The sequence below is a fragment of the Pezoporus wallicus genome, unplaced genomic scaffold (assembly GCF_028554395.1).
Source record: "Pezoporus wallicus isolate ANWC-B61680 ecotype Strahan unplaced genomic scaffold, APGP_CSIRO_Pwel_v1 contig_6382, whole genome shotgun sequence".
Taxonomy (NCBI): domain Eukaryota; kingdom Metazoa; phylum Chordata; class Aves; order Psittaciformes; family Psittacidae; genus Pezoporus; species Pezoporus wallicus.
Window position 1 is genome coordinate 42,677 of NW_026638015.1, and position 24,568 is coordinate 67,244.

Here is a 24,568-nt window from a genome sequence, read left to right on the forward strand (position 1 = left end):
AGAGAAGGCTCAGGGGGAACCTTATTGCTCTCTACAACTGCTTGAAAGGAGGCTGTAGTGAGGTGAGCTCAGTCTCTTCTCCCAAGTAACAAGAAGTCGGACAAGCGGAAACAGCCTCAAGCTGCACCAGGGGAGGTTTAGATTGGATATTAGGAACCATTTCTTCACAGAGAGGGTGCTCAGGCATTGAAACAGGCTGCCCGGGGCGGTGGTGGAGTCACCGTCCTTGCAAGGGTTCACACCCCGCGTAGATGAGGGCCCCAGCGATATCGGTTAGTGGTGCCCTTGGCAGTGCTGGGGAACGGTTGGACTGGATGAGCTTAAAGGTCTTCTCCAGCCCGGCTGATTCCATTATTCCAACCCTATGGATGGGGTCCCCATCAGAGCTGTGGGAGGGTCTGCTCCGTCCATCGCCCTGCCGGGTGTCGGCACCACCCTCGGGCCCTTCGGGAGCCGCGGGCGCCGGGCCCGTGCTCGCCGTCGGTGCGGGAGGATGCCCGGGAGGCGGGCGCGCTGCCTTAAGGGGGTGTCGGCGAGGGAAGTCCCGCCCCGCCGGCTCCCGGTGCGCGGCCGGGGCCGTGCCGCAGCCCGCCCGGCGCTCGGCAGCGGGGCGCTGACAGCTGCTGCCCCGGGCGCTGCGGGCCCCGGTGCGCGGCTCGCTGCCCCTTGGCCCCGCCGCCCCATGGACCGGCGCCGCCGGGGCGCGGGCCGGAGCGTGCGGCCGCAGTGAGCCCGGCGAAGCGCGGCGGGCGGCCGAGCCGCGGGCACCATGGACAGTATCCTGGAGCCCTTCCCCGCCGAGCGGCTCTTCCCCGCCGCCGGCACCGGCTTCCTCGACCTCAGCGACTTCAGCGAGGCGGACTTCCTCAGCAATGTGGTAAGGGCCCGCCGGCAGCCCGGCACCCTCCTGTCCTCCCCGTCCTCCGCAGCGGGGACGGGACACGCCGGGGCTGCGTGCGCCGGGGTCCCGTCCCTGAGCGCGGGGTGCGCGGGGTGCCCGCACCCAGCCGGTATCCCCGGGCGTCCGGCCGCGGAACCGCGGGGTTTTCCTCTTACAACGCGCTCTGCTTGGGCTTGATGGTCTTAAAGGTCTTTTCCGATCTCGTTGGTTCTGTGATTCTATGAGTGACGGCTGGGGGCGAAGCGAGCGGTCCCGAGCGGGGAGGGAACAACCTGCCCGGCTCTGCTCGGAGGCACTGCCGGTGCCGTCGGGAGAGCTCCGGGCTCAGCGCCTCCGCTCCCGTCTGCTTCTAACTTTCCCTCAGAGCGGCGTCTGGAAATGAAGCATCCCCTGCTTGGCGCTGGGGCTGGGCTGATTTACTTTGGAGAGGAGGGTGAGGGGGGAGAGTGACTTCGGAGGAAAATGTGTTGCCAGTCCCGAGGAACCAAAGGGGCATTGTTCACCTCTCGGGAAGCTGCCCAGCCTCTCCGAGGAGTCAGGCGAGTCCCCAGACCAGCAGCTCTCCCCCCCCCGAGAGGCTTTTTGCTGCCCTGCCTGATCTCCCTGTGGGAGGCTGTGCTGCGAATCCTGCAAACCCTCTCCCACAGGACCCAGCCCGGAGGCAGAAGGGGGAACCCGGGCAGCCTCTGAGTAGCCGTAGCCGTGGGACAGTGCCTGCCTTGAACATCGGTTTTAGCCATGGCTTGTTACTCCCCTGTCACAACCCTTCAGCGATCCCACTGTAGTGCTAGGAGTGACTCTGGCCACACAGAAGCAGGAGACAGGGAGAGGAGGGCTGAAGCCATCAAACATCTGATGAACCCATTTCTGCTTTGCTACCCAACAGATATCTAAAGCCTTTTATGCTGCTTCCCTTGTGGAGGAGACAGTGGAGATGCAGAATTTGCATCAAGGTTCAGTGCACCACACTTGGGGTGTGGAGACACAGCGGGTCTGGGAAAGAGATTCTGCAGCCCCATCTCCCAGAAACCTTGCCAGCTCCTTACTTCCAAGATCCCTCCATGCCTCAAGGACTGACTCCGGTTGGGCTGTACGGGCAGAGTCCCTCTGTGTCCTGCCAGGCTTCCAAGGGCATGTCAGCCTGGACTGGGCACTTGAGGCCTTGTCTGCCTATATCTGAGAGACCTGTTGGTAGACTTATGCTTTCCCTACTTCCATATACAGCCAGCTTGGATGAAGCTGTGCTGATACAAAATGCTTTATGCCAGGACCATTTATTCCCTTAGCAAAGTGAAAATCATACATATGGGCACCAACCCTTTTACCTGGGTGCAAGGTGGGCTGCACTCAGAAGCCAGGGAACCCCTAACCGACTACAGGTGGTATCTCTTTATAGCTTCAACACAACTTCTGCCTGCGAGCAGACCCTGTGAAAAGGAGCTTTTGTGTAAGAGTGCCATCTGGTGCCACCTGCCAGGATAGTGTGTTTGAAGCGTGAGGTGGCTCTGTCCTGCCTCATTTAACTGGCCTTTCGCTGCTTCTGGAAGTAGCCTGCCCTTGACTTCATGTTAACTGGGTTGAGTGACTCAGGCACCGTTGTGCTTAGTTTATAAGTACAAAGGATTATTAATTCTTTGTGTGGGTTTTCTCCCAACTGCCAGCCCCACAAACTGCTGCTGGAGTGTGAAAGCCAAGCTGATGCTTTCTCTTCTTGTAGATGATAAAAGGGAAAGGATTCTGTAGCTGCTTCTCGCCTACCAAATCTGTTGGTGATCCAGGAGCCAGAACATAATACATCACCCTCTTTGTTCTCCCTCTGCATGACAACATGGGGGGAAGGAATACACTTACATTTTCTTACTAAACCCAGATCTCCTGGGATCTTGAGATGTGTTGAGAAGTTCTTTTTGCATGGAACTGTGCAAGGCATCACCGTGCACAATAGCTCACAAAGTTGCCAGTGCCTTTGCTTCAAAGATGGGCAAACTTTTCCAGATATTGTTCAAGCATTTTCTTCTTGGAGCAGGCCAGGAATTTTGGTCATAAAATGCCAGTATGAGACTTAGTCTGAGGGTAATCTGTTCAGAAAGGAAGCGGAAAGAAAAGATGGATGGACCTTCGCTGCAGAGGCTGTGCTCCTTTGGGACAAGATTCAATGTCTCTAAACTACTCTCCTTTCCTGAACATTAGCACTTCTAATGAGTCATCTTGGTCTTTAAAAAATGGTTCTTTGTATTGTTCATCTAAATTGTGGCGAATGAAGGCAGGTCTGTAGATGTGTCCTCAAAAAGGTCTGTGTGCTTGACACTGAAACAAATACTCTGAGTAAGTGTGGGGCTCCCATTCAGAGGGAAGGAGGAGGAATGGTTTGACAGAAACCTCATGGAATTCAGCAAGGACAAATACTGACTCCTACCCCTGGGCTGGTTGCACTGAGCCAGTGCATCTGCCCCAGCAGCAAAGGCAGCAGCTTGCAGCAGCAGGGTGGTGGTAGCCAGGCAGCAGGAAGGGATTATCCCTCTTTTCCTGACAACTGTAAAACTGAAATACAAATCTGTGTTCAGCTCTGGACAGAAAGATGTTGGTAAATCTGAGTGCATGGAGGGGTGAGCACTGAGATAGATAGGGCTGAGAGCTTCTCTTCTGAGGGAGGCTGGCTCAGCTGGAGGAGAGGCAGCTCAGGAGGAGCAGGAGCTGCCTGCACTGGTGAGGAAGTTACTGAAGAGATGGAGCCAGGCTCTTTCCATAAGTGCATGGCAGGAGGATGAGTGGTCATGAATTGGAACGGGGAAGGTTTAGACTGGGTGTAAGGAAACTATTTCTCACTGTAAGGAGAATTAGGAGTGGATGAGGCTGCCCACAGACACAGTCCTGGAGGTTTCCAAGACGTATCTGGACAAAGCTCTGAGGCTCTGGTTTTAGGGTTGGCCTTGCTCTGAGCAGGAGGTTGGATTCTTTTACCTCACTTACCTCTGCTAACAGGACTTACATACAGTGATTGCTAACAGCACCCTCAGTCTGCTTTTGCTCAGGAGGCCACACACTGCTCTTGAATTTAGGCAACTTTGCTCTCTTTTTCTGCCAGAAGGACCCACCATAACTGAAGCTGACCCTCCATGCAGTGCCTGCTTATCCATTTCACCTGCTGTCTCCTGCCCAGTCCAGCATTTCTGTTCCTGTGAGCACCCATCTCTTCACTTATGGTCTATTACAGCTGCACTCAGAGCTCTTACTTTCTCTCTCAGCTCTTATCAGTGATGTGAAACTCTTCAAAAGCCTTATCTTTGAGTCATGTTCACCTCTGTGCTTTACTGGTGTCAGAATGAAGCCAGAATAAACCAACCAAACAGGAGCTGTGTTTCTTTTTAACCCAGTACCCCAGTGAGTTTGTTTCTTCACTATATTTCTGTATTTCATAGTAAGAAAAACATCTTCAAAGATTACTTTGGGTGTTCATACAAACACAGCTCTGTTTTGACTCTATGGTTTTCAAAGCATTTTCTTTACCTCCTTCTAAAAGAGAGACATCAAGACAAGAAAATAGCCTACATGCTAGTTGAGGTCTTCACTGTTAGAAGTTGCAAAATGGCAATTTAGGCTGTCTCAGTAGTGCTAACCCAGCTTCCCTGGGGAATGCACAGTGATGTGCTCCCTCACTGTGTGATCCTGTATGCCTGGGCAATGTGACAAGCAGCATCTTCTGGAGCTCATGAGGGGACCGCAGAATGGGAAACTACTTGTCTCTATGGGCTGCTGCTGGAGTGCAAACTGGGTTTAGTGTCTACTGTGTTCTTCCCCTTAATTTGTCCTGGCCAAAAGAAAGGAGGAGACTAGCAGGACTGTGTGTGGTGAGCAGTGCTGGAACAACTCATAAGGAGAGCTTCCCCTGAAGATAGAGAAGCTATTCATTATGGATGACCATCACTCTTGAAAGAAGCCTGTAACACTTCTACTCCTCTTATGCCTACAACGGGACATAAATAGCACTTAAGTGGTGTTTATGTCTTGGACTAACCTTTGGTCTGAGTGAGTTTCATGCTGTGTAAGCTCCTTCTCACCATCTCCACACACAGGGAGGATGAAGAGCTCAGGCAGATGTGGTCATCCACTTCTTATCTCTTCAGCTGCTAGACAGGGGACTTCTCCCATAATGGGAGTCTGAATCCCTGGGACTGACGGTAATCCCCCATGGGGACACATGCAGCATTTTGGGCCTCTGTTCCCATGCCTGGTAAACTTGGTCAGTGACACATCCCTGCTGTCAGCCAGGTACTGGGTAAAGCAAGACCTTTTTCTTTACATTTTACTTGGAGCTTGCCGGTCAGAGTTTCCCATGGGATCTGGAGCACAGACACAGAGAGACCTGGTGCAGCCAAAAATATGAATCCGAAAATAATAGTTCCCAGATTTCCTATTTCATAAGTCTATTGGATCCACCTCACGGTTCCTCCATTTCATATCCATGCTGTTCCTTACTGTCTCAAAGTAGTACTTACACCTGCAGAAATGCTAACAGCCGGATGCAGCCAGAGCTGAACACGCAAGTTCCCTGAACCTACAGCATCATCACTGCAGGGTTATCACCAGAAAGCATGTTTCCACTGTGGTAATGAAGACAGAGAGAGACTTGAACTTCCTTCGGAAAACTCTGGGATAGTACTTCCCCACAGAGGCTGGGGATCATTTGTATGTCCTCCCGTAGCTGCCAAGAAACCGATCAACATTTGGGATACTCTTCCTAAATCAAAACCTTCATCTGTGGGACAGCTGCCTGCATGTGCTGGGGATCCATTGGCCTAAATGCTCATCTTGGCAGACATGGGAGAACCCTTTAACTGCACTGGGAGGCCAGAGCTAGGAGAGAGGTTGCAACTCAGGGCAGGAGGGCAGGAATGCATGTGTCCAAAGCAGGGTTAAACAGTGGAAAGACAGCCATCATCTTGGTGGGGAGAAGCAGGAAAGACTTTGGGGAAGTGCTTGCAGAGTAAATAAAGGGAGGGCTTGGCAGTAGGTGGAAGCACGTCTGTCCGCTCCTGCTGAAGGAGGATGTCACCAGCACCAGATGGGAGATGCTGGAGTCGTGTACAGTATCTGCCAGGTGATCCCCACGCAGTCTGTCATAAGGCAGCCATCCAATGCCATCACTACTTTCTGAGGAGAGGAAACCTGAGGTCTCATTTGTACAGATGAGACTGTAGAAAGCCTCTGAGACTGGCCCATTGAATCTCCTCTTGGTACCAGTATGTTTGCCCAAGCATAGTGTCTGGTGGTTTCTGAATCCCATGACATGTGCTGGGTTCATCAACGCAGTATCTGCTGCCACCAGGAGCCCTTCTAGTGCTGCACTGCTCCCATCCCGTGCTTTGCTGGTCCCATCCATTACTGTGTGATCCCATCCGGCACTGTGCTGGTCCCATCTGGTGCTGTGGTGGTCACGTTGAAGCCTGGAACAGAGCTGTCTGTGCTAGAGAGGGATATTTGGAAAGAAGAGCATTTTCTGCAGCAGTCCCTTAAAGGGAAATTTGGAAATAGGGATTTCATAGCCATGGGTGCAGTCCCGCTGTTCAGAACGTAGCCAGGCTGACACTTCTGCAGCGTACTCCTGTTCTTCCTCTGAGAAAGGTCTACTCCTGTGCTTGCTCCTTCCTGCCTTGTCTCAGCATTTCCCTGTAGGTTTTAAGGCTGTAGCATTTAGATAGCATTTAGTCCATTACTTCTTTACAATTTAAAGAATTCTTAGTGTTAAAGGAAGCGAATGAAAACGCTCAGCTCTCTGGAGCTGTCTTTATGATGGCCACAAGGCACGTCCTCTTCTCATAGCCACAGGTAGGACTGTGCTGGGTTTGAATATTTGATTCTCAAGACTGACGTGTACCTGACTGACTGAGTGCATTTCAAGGAAGGGATGAGTCACCGCACTGAAGCCTGTGTGCTGTGCTTCTGTTGTGGACAGTCCACTGCAGGAAACCAGATGGTTTGCAAAAGCGTGTCCTCGCTGCAGAGTTGCAGGGGAAGGGGTTGGGCACCAAGGATGAAGCAGGTCATTACAGCTCAGCTAAGAAATGGCCAAAACTGTCTCTTAGCCTGACCTGGTTTGGAGATTTCCCAGGTAAATCCCAGGTCTGTGCTGCAAGGTGATGCCATGCTTCACAGGCAGCCTTGCGGCCAGCATTGTTCTTCCTCAGGAGAGGTGGCTCTTGTTGGAGGCAAGGGCATTAGTCCTCACTTCCAGCCAGTCAGGGGTTACTACATCCCACCAACCCCAGCTTTCTGCTGGGGACCCTATTTATCCTCCTTCACACATCTGCACTGCTGGGACTTCGTGTCTCCACATGAGATGAGAAGTGAGAGCAAGGGTGGAACCAAAGCTGTGTTTCTCAGCCATCCCCATGCTGGCACTATGGCTGTCCTGCTGTAGCAGCTGACTTCTGTGCATACAGCTTTAATGTCACTTGGTGTCCCCTGGCTAAGGACCCTGTTTTCAGGCTAGCAATAGGACAGGGTGGGTACTTGTATGGAGCCCTTTTCTTACTCTTTCCTATCTCTGGATCTCGGCTTGTGTTGTGAGTTGTTGGGTGTTTTCCTGGGTTGGTGCCTGCGCGCTTTGCCTCGTCCCTCAGATCAGAAATAGCTGATGGGTTGTGAAGAGCCAAGGTCATGGCTGGGGTGGCAGGGGACTGCAGGTAGCATTCTGCAAGGCAGGCTGTGTCTTGCAACCCAGTTGCTCCCTGCACACCTTCCAGGCAGTGTTTACATCCAACTTATTCCCAGCTATGATTCTGTGATTCTTTCTTGCTTCTGCTTTCCTGTAGGGTCACAGCATTTAAGGTTTTCCTTTCCCATAGTCTCCTGAGCTGACCTGAATGCTCCAGCCTTCCCCTCTCACCCACCCCTTTCTAACTTCTTCACCCGCGTTCTCTTTCTTTGCATCTCTCCTTTTACTCATATTTTCTTACATCCCTCCATGGGTTTCCTGCCTTTGAAATCATGTGGAGCTGCTCTACTCTGGTCAATGTCCAAGTGACACTTGACACTGACCTTGACCCATGTCGTGAAGGCTGGAACCACAGATACCCACACGCTCTTTCACTCCTTTCTTTCTCTTCCTATTTTATCTTCTCACTTTCTAGGATTACAGCAATTCCTCGTTCAGGATGGAAGCAATGTGCATGGCTCCTCTCCCTCAAACTAGTACGTAATTTAAACCAGTGCTGGGGTAATTAGTACCATCTTTAGGGCTCAAAGGTGATGCCTTATGTGAGGTCATTCATTATGATCACTGTCCAGCCCGTTCCAGAGGAAACTCGCCCCTGACTACCTCAGCAAAGTTGCTTTTGGCTTCTTCACACTGTGACTTTGTCTTGATTAGGAAAAAATGTTCATTTAGGGCAGCCTGGCTGACCTCAAGAGCAAAGCTCAAAACTCAGATTTTTCCTTGAATAGATGCAACGTAACATGTTCAGCTTCAGCGATCTGTGTCGGGAGTTCCCCTCCAGCAGGAATGTCAGGGCTCCCTTAGGAAGAACCTGGCAGCCAAGGCTGGAGGAGAAATACAGCTTGGGCCTGACACCAAGCACGTTACACAAGAGGGAGCTGGATGCAGCATTGGTTTTGGACACTCAGAGTGGATTGTCAGCATCCCTCCTGCAGGTGAGCTTCTGCAGACTGATGCCCAAAGAAATTCCCCTGTGCTGGGGGGGCACTGGCTTCTCCTCCCTATGCCATGGTACATCCAGGTGGGTGCTCAAGAATAACCCATCTCCGCTGGCCAAGGGTCTACCTTGCAAACCTGCTCCTCAGTGCAGTATTTGCAGCCCTCCCTCTCATGGGAGGAGAGCTTTTCCATCCAGAAGGGAAAAGGGAGACCGGGATGAAGAAGAGGACGCAGGTCCAGAGCACTGATAGTTAATTGTTACATGTCAGAGCAGCTTGATGTTAAGTGGGTCCGGTAAACTCATGGCAATTGAAGGAAGAAGCTGGGCAGGTGCTTCTGGCTGGACTCAGTGCTGCTGCAGGGGAGGGACTGCAAGCCAGGCAGTCCAGGCAGGAGGAAACCAGCTCTGACATTTGTAAAGGCTGTTGATGGAAGGTTTCTTTCAAAGGCTTTTCAGTCTCTCGATCCGAGAGCTCTTTGCCCAGGGAGTGCTGGAAATCTGGCTCTTCTTTCCAAGCAAATGTGGCAGACTCTGAGAGCTGATGAGGTGCTGTTGAGCCACAGATATTGAATTGCCAACTGAATGATGTGGGGTTTGTTTTTGTTGTGTGTTTTTTTTCCTCTCCTTATGGACAGTGGTGCAGGGAGGATGTTGGGAATGGGAGAACTGTATTTTGGTCCCAGCTCTGCCTGTTCTTTCATGTGTGATCTTCAGGGTGTCACTTGCAGTGACACAGTTTTGCTGCTATAAAATAGTGCACACCCTTATTGTTACTGACATGGGGCTCTGCCATCAATGGGTGAAGCAGATTAATGAAGAGTTAGACTGAAGTGGGGTTTTACTATTAGGTATCTGCTGGGAAAGGTCCATATTGAAGTCTGACTGTCTTTGTGGATGTACATGATATTTGGAACCTTTTCGAATATCAACATCTGAAAAACCACCACCAAGTTTGGTGGGTCCATCCTCCACCGATGTCCCAGCTATCCTTCACCCCTCTCCTGTTCTTTATCCCTAGGGACTGCATGTGTCTGATTCTGACCTCAGATACTTCAGGCTAATCCTGAAGTAATCTTCCTGTGTCAGTCTGAATGGTTAGCAGCAGGGTTTAAAGTACTTGGTCCACACTGTTGTTGGTCTGACTTCTTTGGGCCTTCCTGAAAACCAAACAATTTGTGCTTTATAAATCCAGTGACTGGGCTGTGCTCATACCTCATCCTCCACTGCGCAATCACATCCTGGCCCGGTCACAAACCCCAGCTTCTCCCTGAGAGCACCCCATTACATTTCTGCCCCAAACTGCTCCATGGTCAGGGCTGTACCAAGTTCTGAGGCTCCCAAACTGTGTCTCACCTGGTTTGTACCTGAGACAGATGTCGTAACCTGAAAGCACCAGCATGCCATGGCTTTATCAGTCCCCTAGCAGGGTATTTAAGTTCTGTGTCAGTCCCTCCTGCTGCTCAGTGCACGGTTTTGCACTTCCCCCTTCTCTTTGCAGGTGCTTTTTCCCCAGACTAAGTCTACCTGACCCGTTGTAAAGTCAGTATCACCATCCTCCACTGGGAAGAGTGATGCAAATGTTGCTTTTCCATTCTCTGAAGCTTCTGCTGCTCTTCAGGATTTGTCAGATACAGTTGGCAGCAGCCCAGCAGCTGGATTAGCATCAAATAATGAGTAAAAGGCCTGCAGCCCTTTCTGGCACCCGGCAGAGCACATACACCTTTCATTCTTCTCTTGCATGTCTTTGAGCCCAGTTTTTATCATGTTGAGGGAGAGCTGAGCACCAGATGCTCTGGTCAAGGCTGAGGACAGTACAGAGGGTGCTGCACTCCTTTCTTTGTCATTAATTAGTACCAGGGTGGTAGCTGGAGGCTGCCAGCTGCGAGAGCAAAACTGTTTTCTGCCTCCCTTTGTAACTGCAGCCAGTGGCAGCTGTAAGCAGCTGCGGCGAGCGGCAGCAGAGCAGGAGCAATGCTCATTCCTTAATTTCCCTGAGTGCTTCAGGCTCCAAGGGAGCAGCTTTGGCAACCTCCTCTTTTGCAGCCGGGGGCTGAAGTTCCAGGTGGGATCAAGGCACACATTCCTGTGTCAACCCCAGCAGCTATGGAGTGCCGTGAGGTTGCCCAGCAGCCTTCGTACCTGTGAGTGAGTGTTAGAGACCTGTGCCCTATCCACTGGTCTCGGATGCCTTTGTGATATTCAATGAAATTGGATTATGTAGAGTTGCCAGAGGATTTATTTATTTATATTCTGGGATAGGAAAGAGGGAAGGAGGCCAGGAGGGATGAAGATTAGGGAAAGAAAGAGGGAATAGAAGGCAAAGACAAGAGAGAGGTAGCTATGCAGTTAGCATTCCTGCGCCATCTGGACCTGTTGGCATGGCCCCAGCTGGACGGGCTCACAGGTTTATCCACAGCATGATGTAATCTCCATCGTCCAGCGTTTTTCTCCTTGCTCTGGATGATTTCGTATCTGGTGCATGTCTGGAGCGGGCATTTTGATTTCCTGTTGCTATTTGTGGACTTTTCCTGGCGGATCCTCAAGAGCAGCTCGGGCAGTTTGCATTCCTCAAGCTGCAGAAGCAATGCCACCCTGCCGGCACAAATCCTGCTGTCCAGGGAGGGGGAACTGGCTGTGGTTTGCATGGTGCTGTGCTTGGAGAGAGTGGGACACCTCTACCTGGCGTTGCTGCTGCAGCTCAGCTCAGCAGTCAACTTCAGCACCAACACAGAGTTGTAGGTCCCACTTCCCTGCCCTGGTTGTTCTTGCAGCAGAACAGGAGGAAGGGGAATTTTACTTGGCCCAAGACCTATTCCTCCTTTTGGTAGATGTCAGTAAAAGGCAACTGATGATCTCAGCCCTTCTCCTTTGCTAACGCCAGCACTGGAGAGTGTGAGGACTCTCGGCTACCCTGTGAAGCAGGTGGGAAGGGGAGCTGGGGAGGTCATGGTCTGACACTACCATTGCCAAGGCCTGTGATCTTCTTGCCTCCATCACTCAGTGCTGTTTCCAGAAGGCAGTGCAGGGAAGGATTCAGGCTTGTGTTCCCTCCATCGTCTGTGGGAGACAGCCATGCCTCACCAAGACCAACCATCTCTTTTTCTCTTGGGTCCTTCCCAGCACATGAAATGAAGAGGGTTTGCACATCCACCTCCATAAAAGCACGCTGTTTGAATATATTTAAGTTACAAGATCCACGCAGTAGCAAAGTTGTCTTCTTCACTACATAAATTCAATGTGTGGAGTGGCAAACAGTAGAGCCATAGGTCCCCTTCTGCGTTTAGAAACAGAGCAGCTCTCACCCTCCCACTGTCTGGAAAGGTCTGAGATGTCCAGAGGATGAGGATGGCATTTCTCTGCAGTGTACCACTGCTGCAAGCAAACCTCAAACCCAGTGATCCGAGGGGCCTGCTTCAGAGTACACAGAGTTCTCTGACTCAAGAGATGTGGGTAGCTGTGAAATGAGCCATTAGGCAACAGTACTCCCTCCCTCATAATGCCTCATCCTGCCCGCATGCCTTGCTTCTCTTTGTATCTTTCAGGGGCTTGGGAATGGAGAAGTTGCGTGCAGTGACTCCCTGGGAGAATCCTCCTGCCTGGTGCAGCAGTTGTCCTGGTTGCATCCGCAAGGAGCAGGGCCCTGCTTTCATAGCACCTCAGGGATGGCCTGTCCACCAGGGATGGACTCACTGGAACCACACAGCTGAGCTTTTCCACCCAGCTCGGCTCTGCTGAGCGAGAGTAGCTGAGGAAAATGATGGCCTCTTTATAAACCAACTGGCAAAACTCTTGCATCTCTCCTGGGAGCAGGCCAGGGATTCTGAGTCACCGCTCAAGTGGGTTGCGGCCAAGGTAGTCTTACCCAAGACATTAAGTGAGAGAGGAGAGATCCACCCAGGAGCGCCCGCAGAAAGAGAAACAGCCATGACCATAATTAATAATAATATAATGATGAAAAGATTCAGAAATGCATTGCCCACTCCAAAAATAAAGTTTGAGGGCAATTCAAATGCTATAAAGAAAGAAGAAGAGAGGAAAGAGTTGAGAAAGACCGCCAAAGCCTGCATGTCAGCTGCAATGCGAGGAGTCCCATCCAGCTGGCCTGGGTTCAAAGAGCTCCTATTGTCCAACAGCATTTCCAAGACACCATTCAAAACTTTCAGAAAATGAACCCAAGATGCAGGGTGAGATTTATCACACAATAAAGGCAAGCCAGATGTGTGCACCCTTTCAGAGAGAGGAGACAGGAGAAAGGCGACGGAGGAGAGAAGCAGGGGAGAACCAGGCAGCAGAAGTATGGGGGAAGAGGGTAGCATGAGAAGGTCTGGTGCTGTGAACATCCAGGCAGGAGCAGGGGCTGGGTGTATCGGTTCTGAGACACACCGTAACCACTTGTGAAGGTTTTATGTGCACAAGAACTCCGTACTTCAGAAAACTCACTTGGTGCCGGGATTAAGGGACAGAAAGGAAAGATCTCGCGGATGCTTTTCCTCTTCTGTTGTACATAAACCTAGGATGGATACTAAGAGGTTATTGTTGCTTCTGATCCTGGGTTATACCTGCATAGTAAGGCCATGTAAGAAAGGACACCCAGAAGCCAAAACGCTACAGATTTTATCTTGATTTTCTAAGCTCACACCCTTCATTACTGTTTTGCAGCACTGGCCATCATGGCAGGGCTGTAGCTTTTGCCACAGGAATCACTCACTTCCACCTATGATTTGATTAGGTTAAAATCTGACAATTACAGAGAAAGATAATTTAATCTTTGAATCTGCTGTTAATGTGGAGTTCCATGACTACAGCCTGCCATCATTCAGTAAGGCCTCAAGCTCTCCCTGCCTGCAATGAGACCGTTGTGGTTTCTGTTGCCTGCAGAATAACCCAGGAGGGGGGCCATGCCTTGCCACACTCCTCAGATTAAAAAGTGACTTGGTTTCGTTCTCAGGAAGGTGTCTCATAGTACGGACTTGTTCATCTAAGAGCAAAAAGCCTGAGAAAACACTTTGGAAGTTTAAGCTCAAGAGTCCCTCTTGGCAGTGACTCATGTTTGGTGACTGTAGTTAGCTTCTACAACAGGGTTTATTTTAGAAAGGGGTGGATTTTTCTGAAGCCTTTAAACTGAGATATTTCTTTCTGTGAAGCTCAGTTGCAGCTGACGAAATTGAAGCAGGAGGCATGAATGTAGGTCCTGTACTCAGCTGTGTAAGGAGCCATGTTTGATTACGTCAGTGGTTCCTCCAGGCCCCAAAACCCATGAAGCCATCCACTGCCTCCTTGGGCTGCTCCAGGGATGCCCAGAGAATGGATTTCCAAATCCATTGGTTTCTGCAGACACTCATCCAGTGATGGGGTGCAGATGCCTGCTTGATCTCAGACACAGGAGCTTTCAAGGTTTCCTGTCTTCAAAGAAACATGGGATCTCTTCTTCCCAGAAGCTTCTGACCTTACTTGAGCTTACAGTCCCAGGCCTCCTCATATTTATACTTATTTTTACCAGCTACAGGGTACTTGGCTGCTGGGCCTTGTCATGTAGACATTCAGCTTGGAGAGGGGACAGCTGGAGAGTCAGGCATTTGGAAAGGGTTTTCACAGGCTGCCTTTCTCCTTCAGCCTTGGTTTTCATCCCGTGGTTGAAGTGACTGCATTACCTCTGACCAAGCAGACCTGCATGCACCTTCATCTTTGGAAACACATGACGTTGATTCCTTGTTCACCAACATCACACCTTCATTCCCCCCCCCAGGATGTCAGGATTAACAACAGGATGGTGTTAATCCAGGCTGCCCCAGTAGTGACGAATGGTCTGAGAGGTGTTACTGCCCTTTGCGGGCTAGGAAGGATTTCCCCATTCTCTAGAGACTCTGGTTTCTGCAGCTCCACCACTGAGGTGAAAATGATACCCTCAGCATTGGAGCTGAAGTTTAATTTCCTATCTGCTGCTCAGGGCACAGATTTTCCACTGTGATATTGGCAGCAGGTCAGAAATCTGCATTCCAGGCTGAATTGCTTTGAAAACATTCCTGGTGCGGGTCCGCATTCAGTCTGCTCATTGCAAAACCCAGCTCTTACCCTGTCTGGCCACTGAAAAGAGTCCCAGCTCTTGCTCTTTCAGGATTTTGGGTGAAAATCCCTCACATCTTTGAGTGGCAAATCAGCTGGTCCAGACTTAGTTGTTCTGTAATTGCCCTTTACAAAGTCCCAGGGAATGAGAGCCACCAGTAATGTTTGGTATTAGCTGCATGCCTCAGCTCTGGGACTTAAACAGAGCACAGCTATCTTCCTCTTCCAAGGCCTGATTTTCTTTATGGGTCTCCAGGGACCTGCCAGAGGACAAAATGTGAATTATCTCTGATTTTGCTCTCTGAACACTAAAATGAAACAGTTTCAATGAGACAAATGAAACTGATTGAAAAGATAATACCTCCTCCTCTGGTTACCTCCCAAAGCAGATTTCCTCTGTCTCCCAGGGCACCTTTCGCATTGCTTAGATTGCCTTTCTTGCAAGACACAGAAAAAGGCCTAGAATCGTAGAACGGTTCGGGTTGGAAAGGACCTTAAGATCATTCAGTTCCAACCCCCCTGCCATGGGCAGGGACACCTCACATGAAACCATATCGCCCAAGGCTCTCTCCAACCTGGCCTTGAACACTACCAGGGATGGAGCATTTACTGCTTCTTTGGGCAGCCTGTGCCAGTGCCTCAGGATCCTCACAGTAAAGAACTTCTTCCTTATATCTAACTTGAACTTCTCCCGTTTAAATCCATCACCCCTTGTCCTGTCACTACAGTCCCTGATGAAGAGTCCCTCTCCAGCATCCCTATAGGCCCCCTTCAGATACTGGAAGGCTGCTCTGAGGTCTATGGAGGTGACAAGTTGTGTAAGAGCAAAGATCTGCCAGCTCTGGTGGCTCCAACCCCATATTGGGCAGGGCCAGAAGCTTCCAAGAAAGATGGAAGAAATGGTAGAGTGGTGTTTATCCCGGTTTATACTGGATATTGAATCAACTTCTCCCTCCCACTGGCTGGTGACTGGTTTGAGTTGCACCTCTCTAATTTATTTTCAGTTGTATTGAACGTTCCTGCTGTATTTCATGTCTTTTGGTGATACTGTGACCTGGCTCCCCTGCAGCACAGCAGTACAGTTCACAGAGTCACACAGAGTAAGCCAGTATTTTCTTTCATTTGCCCTGCTTGCTGCCTTTCATCGCACTGTGTGTCCCTCTCCATCAAGCAGAACTTTCCCCTCAGCTGTCCAGGCAGACATACCACACACAATTCAATCCATGTAGGCTTTCTCAGGGTAGATTTGCCTCTAGATTTGCAGGGCTGGGCTGGAGTTGCATCCCTAGGTTGTGCAGGAGTCCTGCACACCAACAGGCATGGCTATGGAAACCCAGCCGTTCTGTGGCTCTGTGGGGATTGAGAAGGGATGGATGTGTTTGGGCTCTGCAAAGGGCACGCCTGGGTGGAGGTGGATCAGGGTAACAGCAGAATGGGCCTTCTTGAAGATGGTGGTTTACATTTTCACACCTAAGGAGGTAAAGTTCACATGAACCTCCTCCTCTTGATGCTACAGCAGCTGAGACTCCTGTCCCCCATCACGGTGTGGAGTCCGGGTGTCACCAGGAGCCTACTGAGGCTGCCAAGTCAACACAAAGAGGTAAAGCACCAATTGACCTGGGGCAGTGACCTGGGGCAGTGATGATGATACAACTTCTCTCAGAGCTGCTGCTTGTGTGAAGTCTCTGCCCAAAGGCTGTAAGTGACCTCAGCTTGGGAAGGAGCAAAGAGGAAGAGGCCCCTGCCAGCTTGGTCAGGGGTACCTGCATTCCCACAGGGAACACTTTCCACAAGATGTGTGTTCAAACGCAGCCCGGTTGCCACCACAATGGCTCAGAAATAAAGGCAGCTTTGTTGTGCAGCACCCAGGTGTCTTCTTCAGTTCTCTGAGCTCAAGAAAGTCCTTGAAGGACAGACTTTTTATTGACCTTTCATGGACTCCTAGAAATAACCCCCAAATCTGCCAAATGATACCTAATGAGCAGCCAATCTGCATGCTTCACCCTGAGAGGGCTGTGTCCACTTCTGCTTATGGTTTAAGTCCTGGTCTAATACTCTTTTTATCAGAGTCAGCTGCAAGGCAAGCTGTAAGCCAAAAGAAATGTGGGACATTCATTGCATATGTAGCATACACGCAGCAAAAAACTTGCTGGAAAGCAGAGGCATTCCTCTTTATCCTCCAGGGTGCTGCTGCTGGGAGGAGAGGTGCTCCTGTCTCTGCAGATTCAGCAAGTCTTGTGCAGCAGGCAAAATGTACTGTAGATGCTTTCCACCCTGGGCTAGCAGAGCCTTGCTTGCCCTAGGGGTGGCTGACATGTTCCTCCTCCTCCCTAGCATGGGCATACCTGCTCTGCACTCTGGCATCTGCAGGCAGCTTGAGGGCACACAGAGAGCCGCACCACTATGGCCACACTGACACATTGAATCACCTTGGCTTGGGTTCTGCCCCGCTCCACAGTCTTCCTCCTCGCAGGGTGCTTCCAGCCTGTCCCACATCACTGCCCATGGTGGATGCTAGTCCCATTTATGCTGAGCACATCGATCCCAGTGGCTACACCAGTGTCCAGACTCCTCTGCCACTGCAGCAGCAAGTGCTGTTGGTGCCTCCTTCTGAGCCACTGGGAAACCCATCCACAGGCTGTCAGATTTCAGCTTTCCATGGACCTTTTTATCTCCTGTTTTCCTTCATGGGCAAACCCATGTAAGTCAAAGACCCACTCCTGAGTGCCTCCTGAGGTTCCTCCCCAGTGAACAGCCAGCTCACAAACAGAGCCACAGAAGTTTGACATGGTCCTCATGGGGTGTGTGCTGTTAACAGCATCACTCATTCTGTCAGCTGATAGGGCAATGGAGCTGGTGAAGGGTCTGGGGCACAAGACCGGTACGGAACGGCTGAAGGACCTGGGGGGGAGGGTCAGTCTCGAGAAGAGAAGGCTCAGGGGAGACCTTATCGCTCTCCACAACTGCCTGAGAGGAGGCTGTAGTGAGGTGGGGTCAGTCTCTTCTCCCAAGTAACAAGTGATGGGACAAGAGGAAACAGCCTTAGGTTGTGCCAGGGGAGGTTTAGACTGGATATTAGGAACCATTTCTTCACAGGGAGCATGGTCAAGCATTGGAACAGGCTGCCCAGGGCAGTGGTGGAGGCACCATCCCTGCAAGTGTTCACACCCCGTGTAGATGAGGCCCTCAGTGCCATGGGTTAGTGGTGCCCTTGGCAGTACTGGGGAACGGTGGGACTGGATGAGCTTAAAGGTCTTTTCCTTGATTGTATGATTCTATTCGATGATCCTCATTATTCCACACACACACGCTGCAGCTGTACGGGAGGAGGGGGGAGAACCTCACAAAACCTTTACGCCTGCCAGAGATCACTGCAAACCGTGGGAGCAGCGTGCACCCGAAGCGGCATCTTCCCAGCGAGGCAATGTCCTCTGAGGCACTCGTTAAGACATCGCAGGGTGAGAAAGACCCACGGAGGGGCAGAGGCGAGGCGTCCCCTCCGGCGCCAAGCTCCCCGCCGAGCAGTGCGGCCGCCGGGCACCGCGGGGAGCCGGGGCCCTGAGGAGCGGGGCCGGTGCCTGAGGGGCCGCGGCCGCTCCGTCCTAACCCTGCACTCCTCCCGCCCGCCTCGCGCGGCCCCGCTGGCAGCCGCCTCCCATTGGCCGCCGCTCGGCGGTGTCGGCCAATGGGCGGCCGCGGCTGCCGGCCGTTGGAAGCGTGCCGCGGCGGCCGTTGAGCGCCTCACGGGGCTGGGGCTGGGGCTGGGGGGGGCAATGGCTGAGGGCAGCTCAGCGGCCCCGCAGTGCTGCTGGCCCCCTTCAGGGCGCCGTGCCCTCAGTCGCCTTCCCCCGGTTGTGTGTCGTCCCTCCTTAGGTCCTGTGGCGCCTGGGGCTGGAAATTGTAAATCCAGGTCCCTGGCGCGGGTGCGCGGTGGAAGGAGGTTTCCACAGCGAGCTGTGCCTCAGCCTTGCTGGGGCTTCGCAAAGCACCGAGGACATGGCGGCCTCTGCCACCGAGGGCTTGTGGCACCTTTGGTCTGAGGAGAGAGAAGTAATGGCACAGCAGGCCTGTGGGGAGCAGGCCACCATGGCCATAACCTCTCCTGCTTCTCGTTCTGCGTTGTTCTACAGACAGCAGTAATCCTGGGCCTGGTTCCAGATCAGGTTCAGTCAAATCCTCCATCACTTGGAGGCTGGGTGTCAGGGGAGCTGACAAATAAAGACGTGACGGGGGCATTGGTGACAATCTCTGAGAAGGACTGGGGGGTGCTGTTGGTCAGGATGCTGCCCCGCTGCTGGAGGGAAATAGTGGGGTTAGCATGGTTTGGGTGCTTCAGCCATGCCATGCAGAAAGCAATGGGGTACCTGGTCAGTGGCGAGCTATCCAGGGAGTAGAATGGCAGCACGGAGCTGTGGTGTTGTGAGGGGAGAGACCAAGAGCAATACGAGTCAGGACAGAGGGGTTTGGGAGAGCCAGGAGCTGGCTGGCTGATCCCTTGTGCCCCTCGGGGGGCACATGCACTGACTAGACTGTGAGAAGCGTGCGCAGCATCTGTCCATCCTGCCTGGATCTTGTTAACGCTGTCAAGATCTTCCCTTTCATAAGGTCTAGAATCCACTGTATTTTAAAGAGAGCAGGAGGACTGTCTGGAGTGTACGGGCTCTTCTTTCCTGGAATGTAAAGGAAACCTCGGCTGTGCAGCTGGAGTGCAGGGGGCTTCATTCCTTAGTGAAAGCAGAGAAGGGAAATGCAGATGTCACAGCTGGGACAGGAGATTTATCTTGGCAAGCAAAGAGGAAAAATACTTTCAAAAAGAAAAGAGAAAACTCAAAAGAATCCCCTCCCCATCTGCACCGCGTGCCAGCACGAGCACAACCTCCAACCTGCAAAGGCCCTTCGTCTCCTGGGCCTGGGCTGCAGCCCAGCTGGATTAGCCCCTCGCCGCGTTCTCTTTGGAGCGAGACCATTGTGGTGGGAGCAGGGAGGCTGTGAGAACCAGGCTGATCCTGACGGGAGATCATCTCCAAACAGCTCAGCTGGAGGTGGGAAGGGGAAAGTCACAGTCCAAGGATGGAAGCGTGAAAGAGAAAAGGAGGGATAGACACAGCCAGGGTGACCACAGAGAAGTGAATCCAGGGAGAGGAAAACGTTCCCTCCTCAGCCATGTGTGGTGCCACTGGGCTACAAAAGTGACACCTTAAGGCCTTCCATGCACAGTGGGGCAGGGGAAAAGGCTTAATGTCTCTTGGGACCCCCAGAGGTATAATGCCAGCTCTGGATAGGGGGGAGATGGAGAGCTTGCATTGGAATATCTGGATGCTTTACATTAGCTCCCAGGATAACTGTTGTACAACAGGAAAGGGTGTTCAAATGAGGAGTGCACGCACGCACATACAGTGTGCTATTTAGACAACCCTAAGCATGAGGTCAGGATGAAAACATGTGGTGGAAATATGTTTGGAAGAGTCAGTGCTTGTGTCGGTCAACCAGGAGTGGGAGGGAGCAAGAGCCAGCAGCTGACAGATTTGCACTCTTTCCCCATGGCTGAGGTGGCCTCAGCCCCAGCAGATTCTCCTGTGGCACCACAGCAACTTAGGGCTCTCTGATGAACCTGGGGATGTGGTGGTCATTGCCTGCCCCCATACCTCTCATGCTGGCTCATTCCATTTGGGTGCTGCCTCCCCATCCTCCCAGAACTGATGTGGGGGGCCGGGCAGCCAGAAGTGGGGCTTGGATCAGGATATCCAGCACATCCTCGCCATTGCGTTTCTGTCCCTTGGCTGCCCCCTTCCTGACCGCTCACTGGTAATACAGCTTTGGAAACACGTGCTATTTCTTGGCTTTGGAGCATAGTTAGAAAGAGAAGGAAGGAGGGTGTGAAAGGGAGGGGGAGATAGCAAGAGCAAATAATGCAAAATGAGACTGTGCTGTGAGCTTCCCATCCCATCTGGAAGCTGTTTTCCCCCAGTACACTTCACACCCACTCCCTCTGGGACAGGATGGTAAAGATCATGTTTCCCAGTTGACTGGTCTCCCTTGCTTAAGCCAGGTCCATGTGTGAAAGCTACTTGAGATATCTTAAAGGAGAATCTCAGTAGAGTTGTAGAGTCCTTCATTGTCACGATTGGAAATTCTTGGCCAGCTCTCTGAGGAGCTGGAGCTGACTGATCTTCTTCTGGCTGGAAGGTGCTTTTGAGAGGCTGTGAGAGGATCACCCTGCTCTGATCATAAATCTTTGTCCATCCCACCTTCATTCATATCTGAATCCTGTGGATTCTTTGTTGGACCAACAAGTGCCACAGCACTGGCAAAAGTCTTCCCAAAGCCCAGCACGGTCTTTTCTGGTAGCACATGAAGGCCTTTAGCTGTGGGGGAGAAGGGAGGGCTAGTGGCTGCCCAGCAGTTCCTTTGGCATGTGAGCTTCCAGCCAGGAGAAAGCTATAGTCCATTTGGTCAGGTGATAAACCTGCTCCTCTTTGTTGCTCAGGAACTTAGAGCACTGACCCTTCCATGATGTGCCACGATCCACACGGGCCTGTGACACCGTACCCTGGGATGTGCAGCTCCCTGGAGCCTTCTCTCTCGCATGCATTAAGGAAGCACAGCTGAAGCCTTCTCTGAGTGTTGCCAGATAGGAGCAGCTCCCCCAACGAGAGTGGGACAGAGTTTGCATATTCTGGGTTAGCAGGCTTGATCTAAACTATTTAGCAGCCGTCTTGATGTCATCTATCCAAAATAAGCTCTGGGCTGCTCCCCACTATGCCCATCACAGTTGGATCTGGACAAGAGAACACATCTTCCTGCTACCATGCGGTTGCATGCATGCACGGCTGTCTTTACTGATCTGAAATCTAAAGTTAATACCTGTTGTCATCAGGAGAGAACAGAGCCAACCCAAGAGACACAGTAGTCTTCATGGGACATGGTGGCTAGCTTCCTGCTTGGCCTGTAGTTTCCATTGTGGATATAGACAGCTACAAAGCCATGTCATGATCTTTGTTTGCTTTATCCTTTCATCGCCTTGCCTCTGCCTCCTGACCTCCAGCTCTGTGACAGCTCTAGGTGCTCTTCCTCTTTGAGTGTGCCTGATGTCTGATGCCCCCTTTGACAGTAACTATAGTTATTCCCAATCCTATAGGCTAGCTTCCTTCTTCCCATCCTCTGTGTCTGGAAATGTTGGAACAGTGTATGTATGATTGGTGAAAGCTGAAGGGCAGCTGCTTCGATGAGAAGGCTTTGCCAGTATTTAGGTGCACTGGAGGATAGGACCCAGGAGCCTAGACTGGGCTACATGCCCCAAAATGTCTGGATTCCCAGGAAATCTTTGCTTATCACCCATGTTTTTCCCAGACTGTGCTGTAGGTCTCCATCTCCTGGGGAAGAACATCTCTGGGAAAACAGTGTTGCCTTCATCCTCACTTCCAGGCAGTGAGGTCCTCCAGGAAGGCTGCTGTGTGGTGGCTTAAAGAAGAATCAAAAATATGCCATTACTCCTGCCAATGCCAATGCTCATGTTAAGGCTCCAATACTCAGCCCCTTGCACTCATTACTAAGCTCTAAGCCCATAGCTGCTGCTGGAGAGATTTTTTAATGTCTCAGAGTAAAACCAGTGACACATCCCTGCCTCTTACCTCCATCCTACAATGGGAAGACAGTTGACTGATCAAGAGGTCCTTGTTCTAAGCATGGGTGGGATACTGCTAAAATATGTGGAACTACTGCGTAAGTGCACCTTCTTGACTCTCTTCACTCCCACTCTGCCTTTGTTAATACACAGCTGTCAAAGAAATGGGAAGCATGTGGCAGTCGCAGCTCTCCCTGCAGCTGTCCATCCAGCTCTGCTCCTCTTCCAGGGTTCCAAGGTGGTTGTAGTTTTGATTAAAACAGTACATCTGATTTGAGTGCCTCTTGTTGGATCCTGGCTCTGCTGTGCTCTCGTGGTGTGCTGGCAGCCAAATCTCTGAATCCCTTCACTTCTGTGGTTGCGTTCTCGCCCTTACCGTAAGGCTGTCATATTTACATCCTGTGTTTGCTTGTGTTGTTTAGAGAAAGCAAGACAAAGAACAGCTGCTACACTAGCGGGCACTCTCGGGGAGTTAATGCTCCAAACTCTTTACTCCTCCTTGCTGAAGGATAGGACAAACCCTGGTTTTCCAGTGCTTTTAAAGATAAATATCTAACCCAGTTCCATCTGCTGACTCAGCTCCCTCTGAAAAACAGTTGTGCTCAGCACAGATGGGAGGTGTTTTCTGTCGCTTGATTCAAGGGCAGAAATGCTTCTAGGCAACTTGGAAATGGCTGGGTAGGTTTTACCAAGCTATCCTGCCAACTCTGCTTCCGGCATGGGAACAAGTGGAGAAAACTTCAGCCCAGACATCCCAGGGAGGGCCTCAACACTGGGATTTAGCATGAGTGTGCCTTCTCCACCTTACCTACACATGTAGTGTCTGCCCTCCCAGCGCTGGCTCACTCCTGGCAATGGGAGGACAGGACAAGTGGGAAGGAAGCAAAGGGAGGGAAACCTTGTGTCAGGGACTCCCCCCACTTCCAGCATGCTCTGTGGGCATCTGAGTTTTTACGTTGAGTGGCTGAGGGGTGAAGTTGGAGGGTGAAGGGCACTGTTTCCCTCCTCTGCTTGGTGGGAAGTGTGGGTCTGTTCAGCTGCTTCACTCCCCAGCCTCACCCCAACACTCTGACAGCCAGCGTAATGTTGACAGAGTGGTACTGTGCTCAGGTAAAACAAATAGGAGCAGGAACCTGCAAGCTCCAGCATCCGGGGTCCTTTGGCCAACTCCTCCCTCAGTTCTAGTGCTGCGCACACCTCATGCTCCTTCCTGAGCTCATCTCTCACACTGGAATTCATTGGCATTTGTATCTCCAGCCTAGGGCCTGTGTGCTCTCTACCCCTCTCTCTCATCCATACCCTGTTGCTCTTGGTATTTCAGTATGCTGCTTTCAATGCCTTTCTGCCCCACCCAGATGCTTTTCCAGGCAGGGGGACCCAGTCTGAGTCTGCCGAGCTCTCTCCAGTTCATTTAAGTTACACAGTTCCGTCTGTGTAATATAGTCACTTGAATGTATCTGTCTTTTCTTTCCTCTCCCTGAGCCAGAAGCCTCAATCTGCCAACAAATGGGATAATTTTTCAGCTGGTGTTTGGCAGCCACCATTTTTCTCCCTGCCCAACCAATGCTTTGTTGTAGCAAATGGAAAAGTTAGTGATTTGACTTCTGAATAGGAGGATATGCCTCAAAGGAAGCAGGTTCCCTGCAGCATCAGGAGCCCAGCTCTGCAGCAGCACTGGCCAGATTTACTGACTGTTACTGGAATGATTAGTGGGATGATTGTTTGTTGTTAACAGCCCATCTGTAGTGTTTAAACTTCATCGGGGAGCTGAATTTCAGAGGCATTATCTGGCTGGAGGACAGCCTCATATGGTCCACAGAGGGGCTGTGAAATCCCAGAGGAAATGAAATACAACAGGGGGTCTTCCTGTTATGTCGATCCAACTGATTTTTTTTTTGCCTCTGATAGAAATCAGCAGCTGGGTTAATGTTCTCTGGGGCATCGGAGTGCCTATTGCTGCTGGCAGAGAGCATGAGAAAGTGTCACCAAGGACAGGTGCTGAAGATGGTGATTTTCTGCCACACTTGCATTTTGTCATCACAGGGATTTCTTGCCTTGCGCTCTATCCTGCTTGTTGTCACAGTGAAGTGATGCTAGGAAGCCAAAGATAGGTACCACAGAGGAAGGGGGAGATGTGAGAATACAGAAGAGTTGCATGAGTGTTTGTGGCATAGATAAACAGGCAGAGAAGACGTCCAGCACCACAGCCCTTTCTATCTTAATTCAAGGTGGTTTTATCAAACTGATGCAGGCAAGGGATAGGAACTGCTTTTTCTCATCCAAAAAGGGCTGTGGCTGAGGTTTGCCTCCCAGTACAGAGGAAGG

The 24,568-nt window shown here is 51.4% G+C and overlaps 1 protein-coding gene across 5 annotated transcripts in view; it reads left to right on the forward strand.

Annotated features, from left to right (window-relative positions):
• Window positions 1–653: 653 nt before the first annotated feature.
• Window positions 654–24,568, forward strand: part of CREB3L1 (cAMP responsive element binding protein 3 like 1) — a 43,210-nt gene continuing 19,295 nt past the window's right edge. Inside the window, exon 1 of one of the 5 annotated variants that reach the window (XM_057408786.1) lies at window positions 654–877. In XM_057408786.1, the coding sequence (XP_057264769.1) occupies window positions 770–877 (108 nt within the window). In that variant the 5' untranslated portion in view covers window positions 654–769. Of the gene's footprint in view, window positions 878–19,036; window positions 19,662–23,161; window positions 24,495–24,568 lie in introns of those variants that run through there. The other 4 variants (XM_057408785.1, XM_057408784.1, XM_057408788.1 and 1 more) reach the window with 4 other exon arrangements.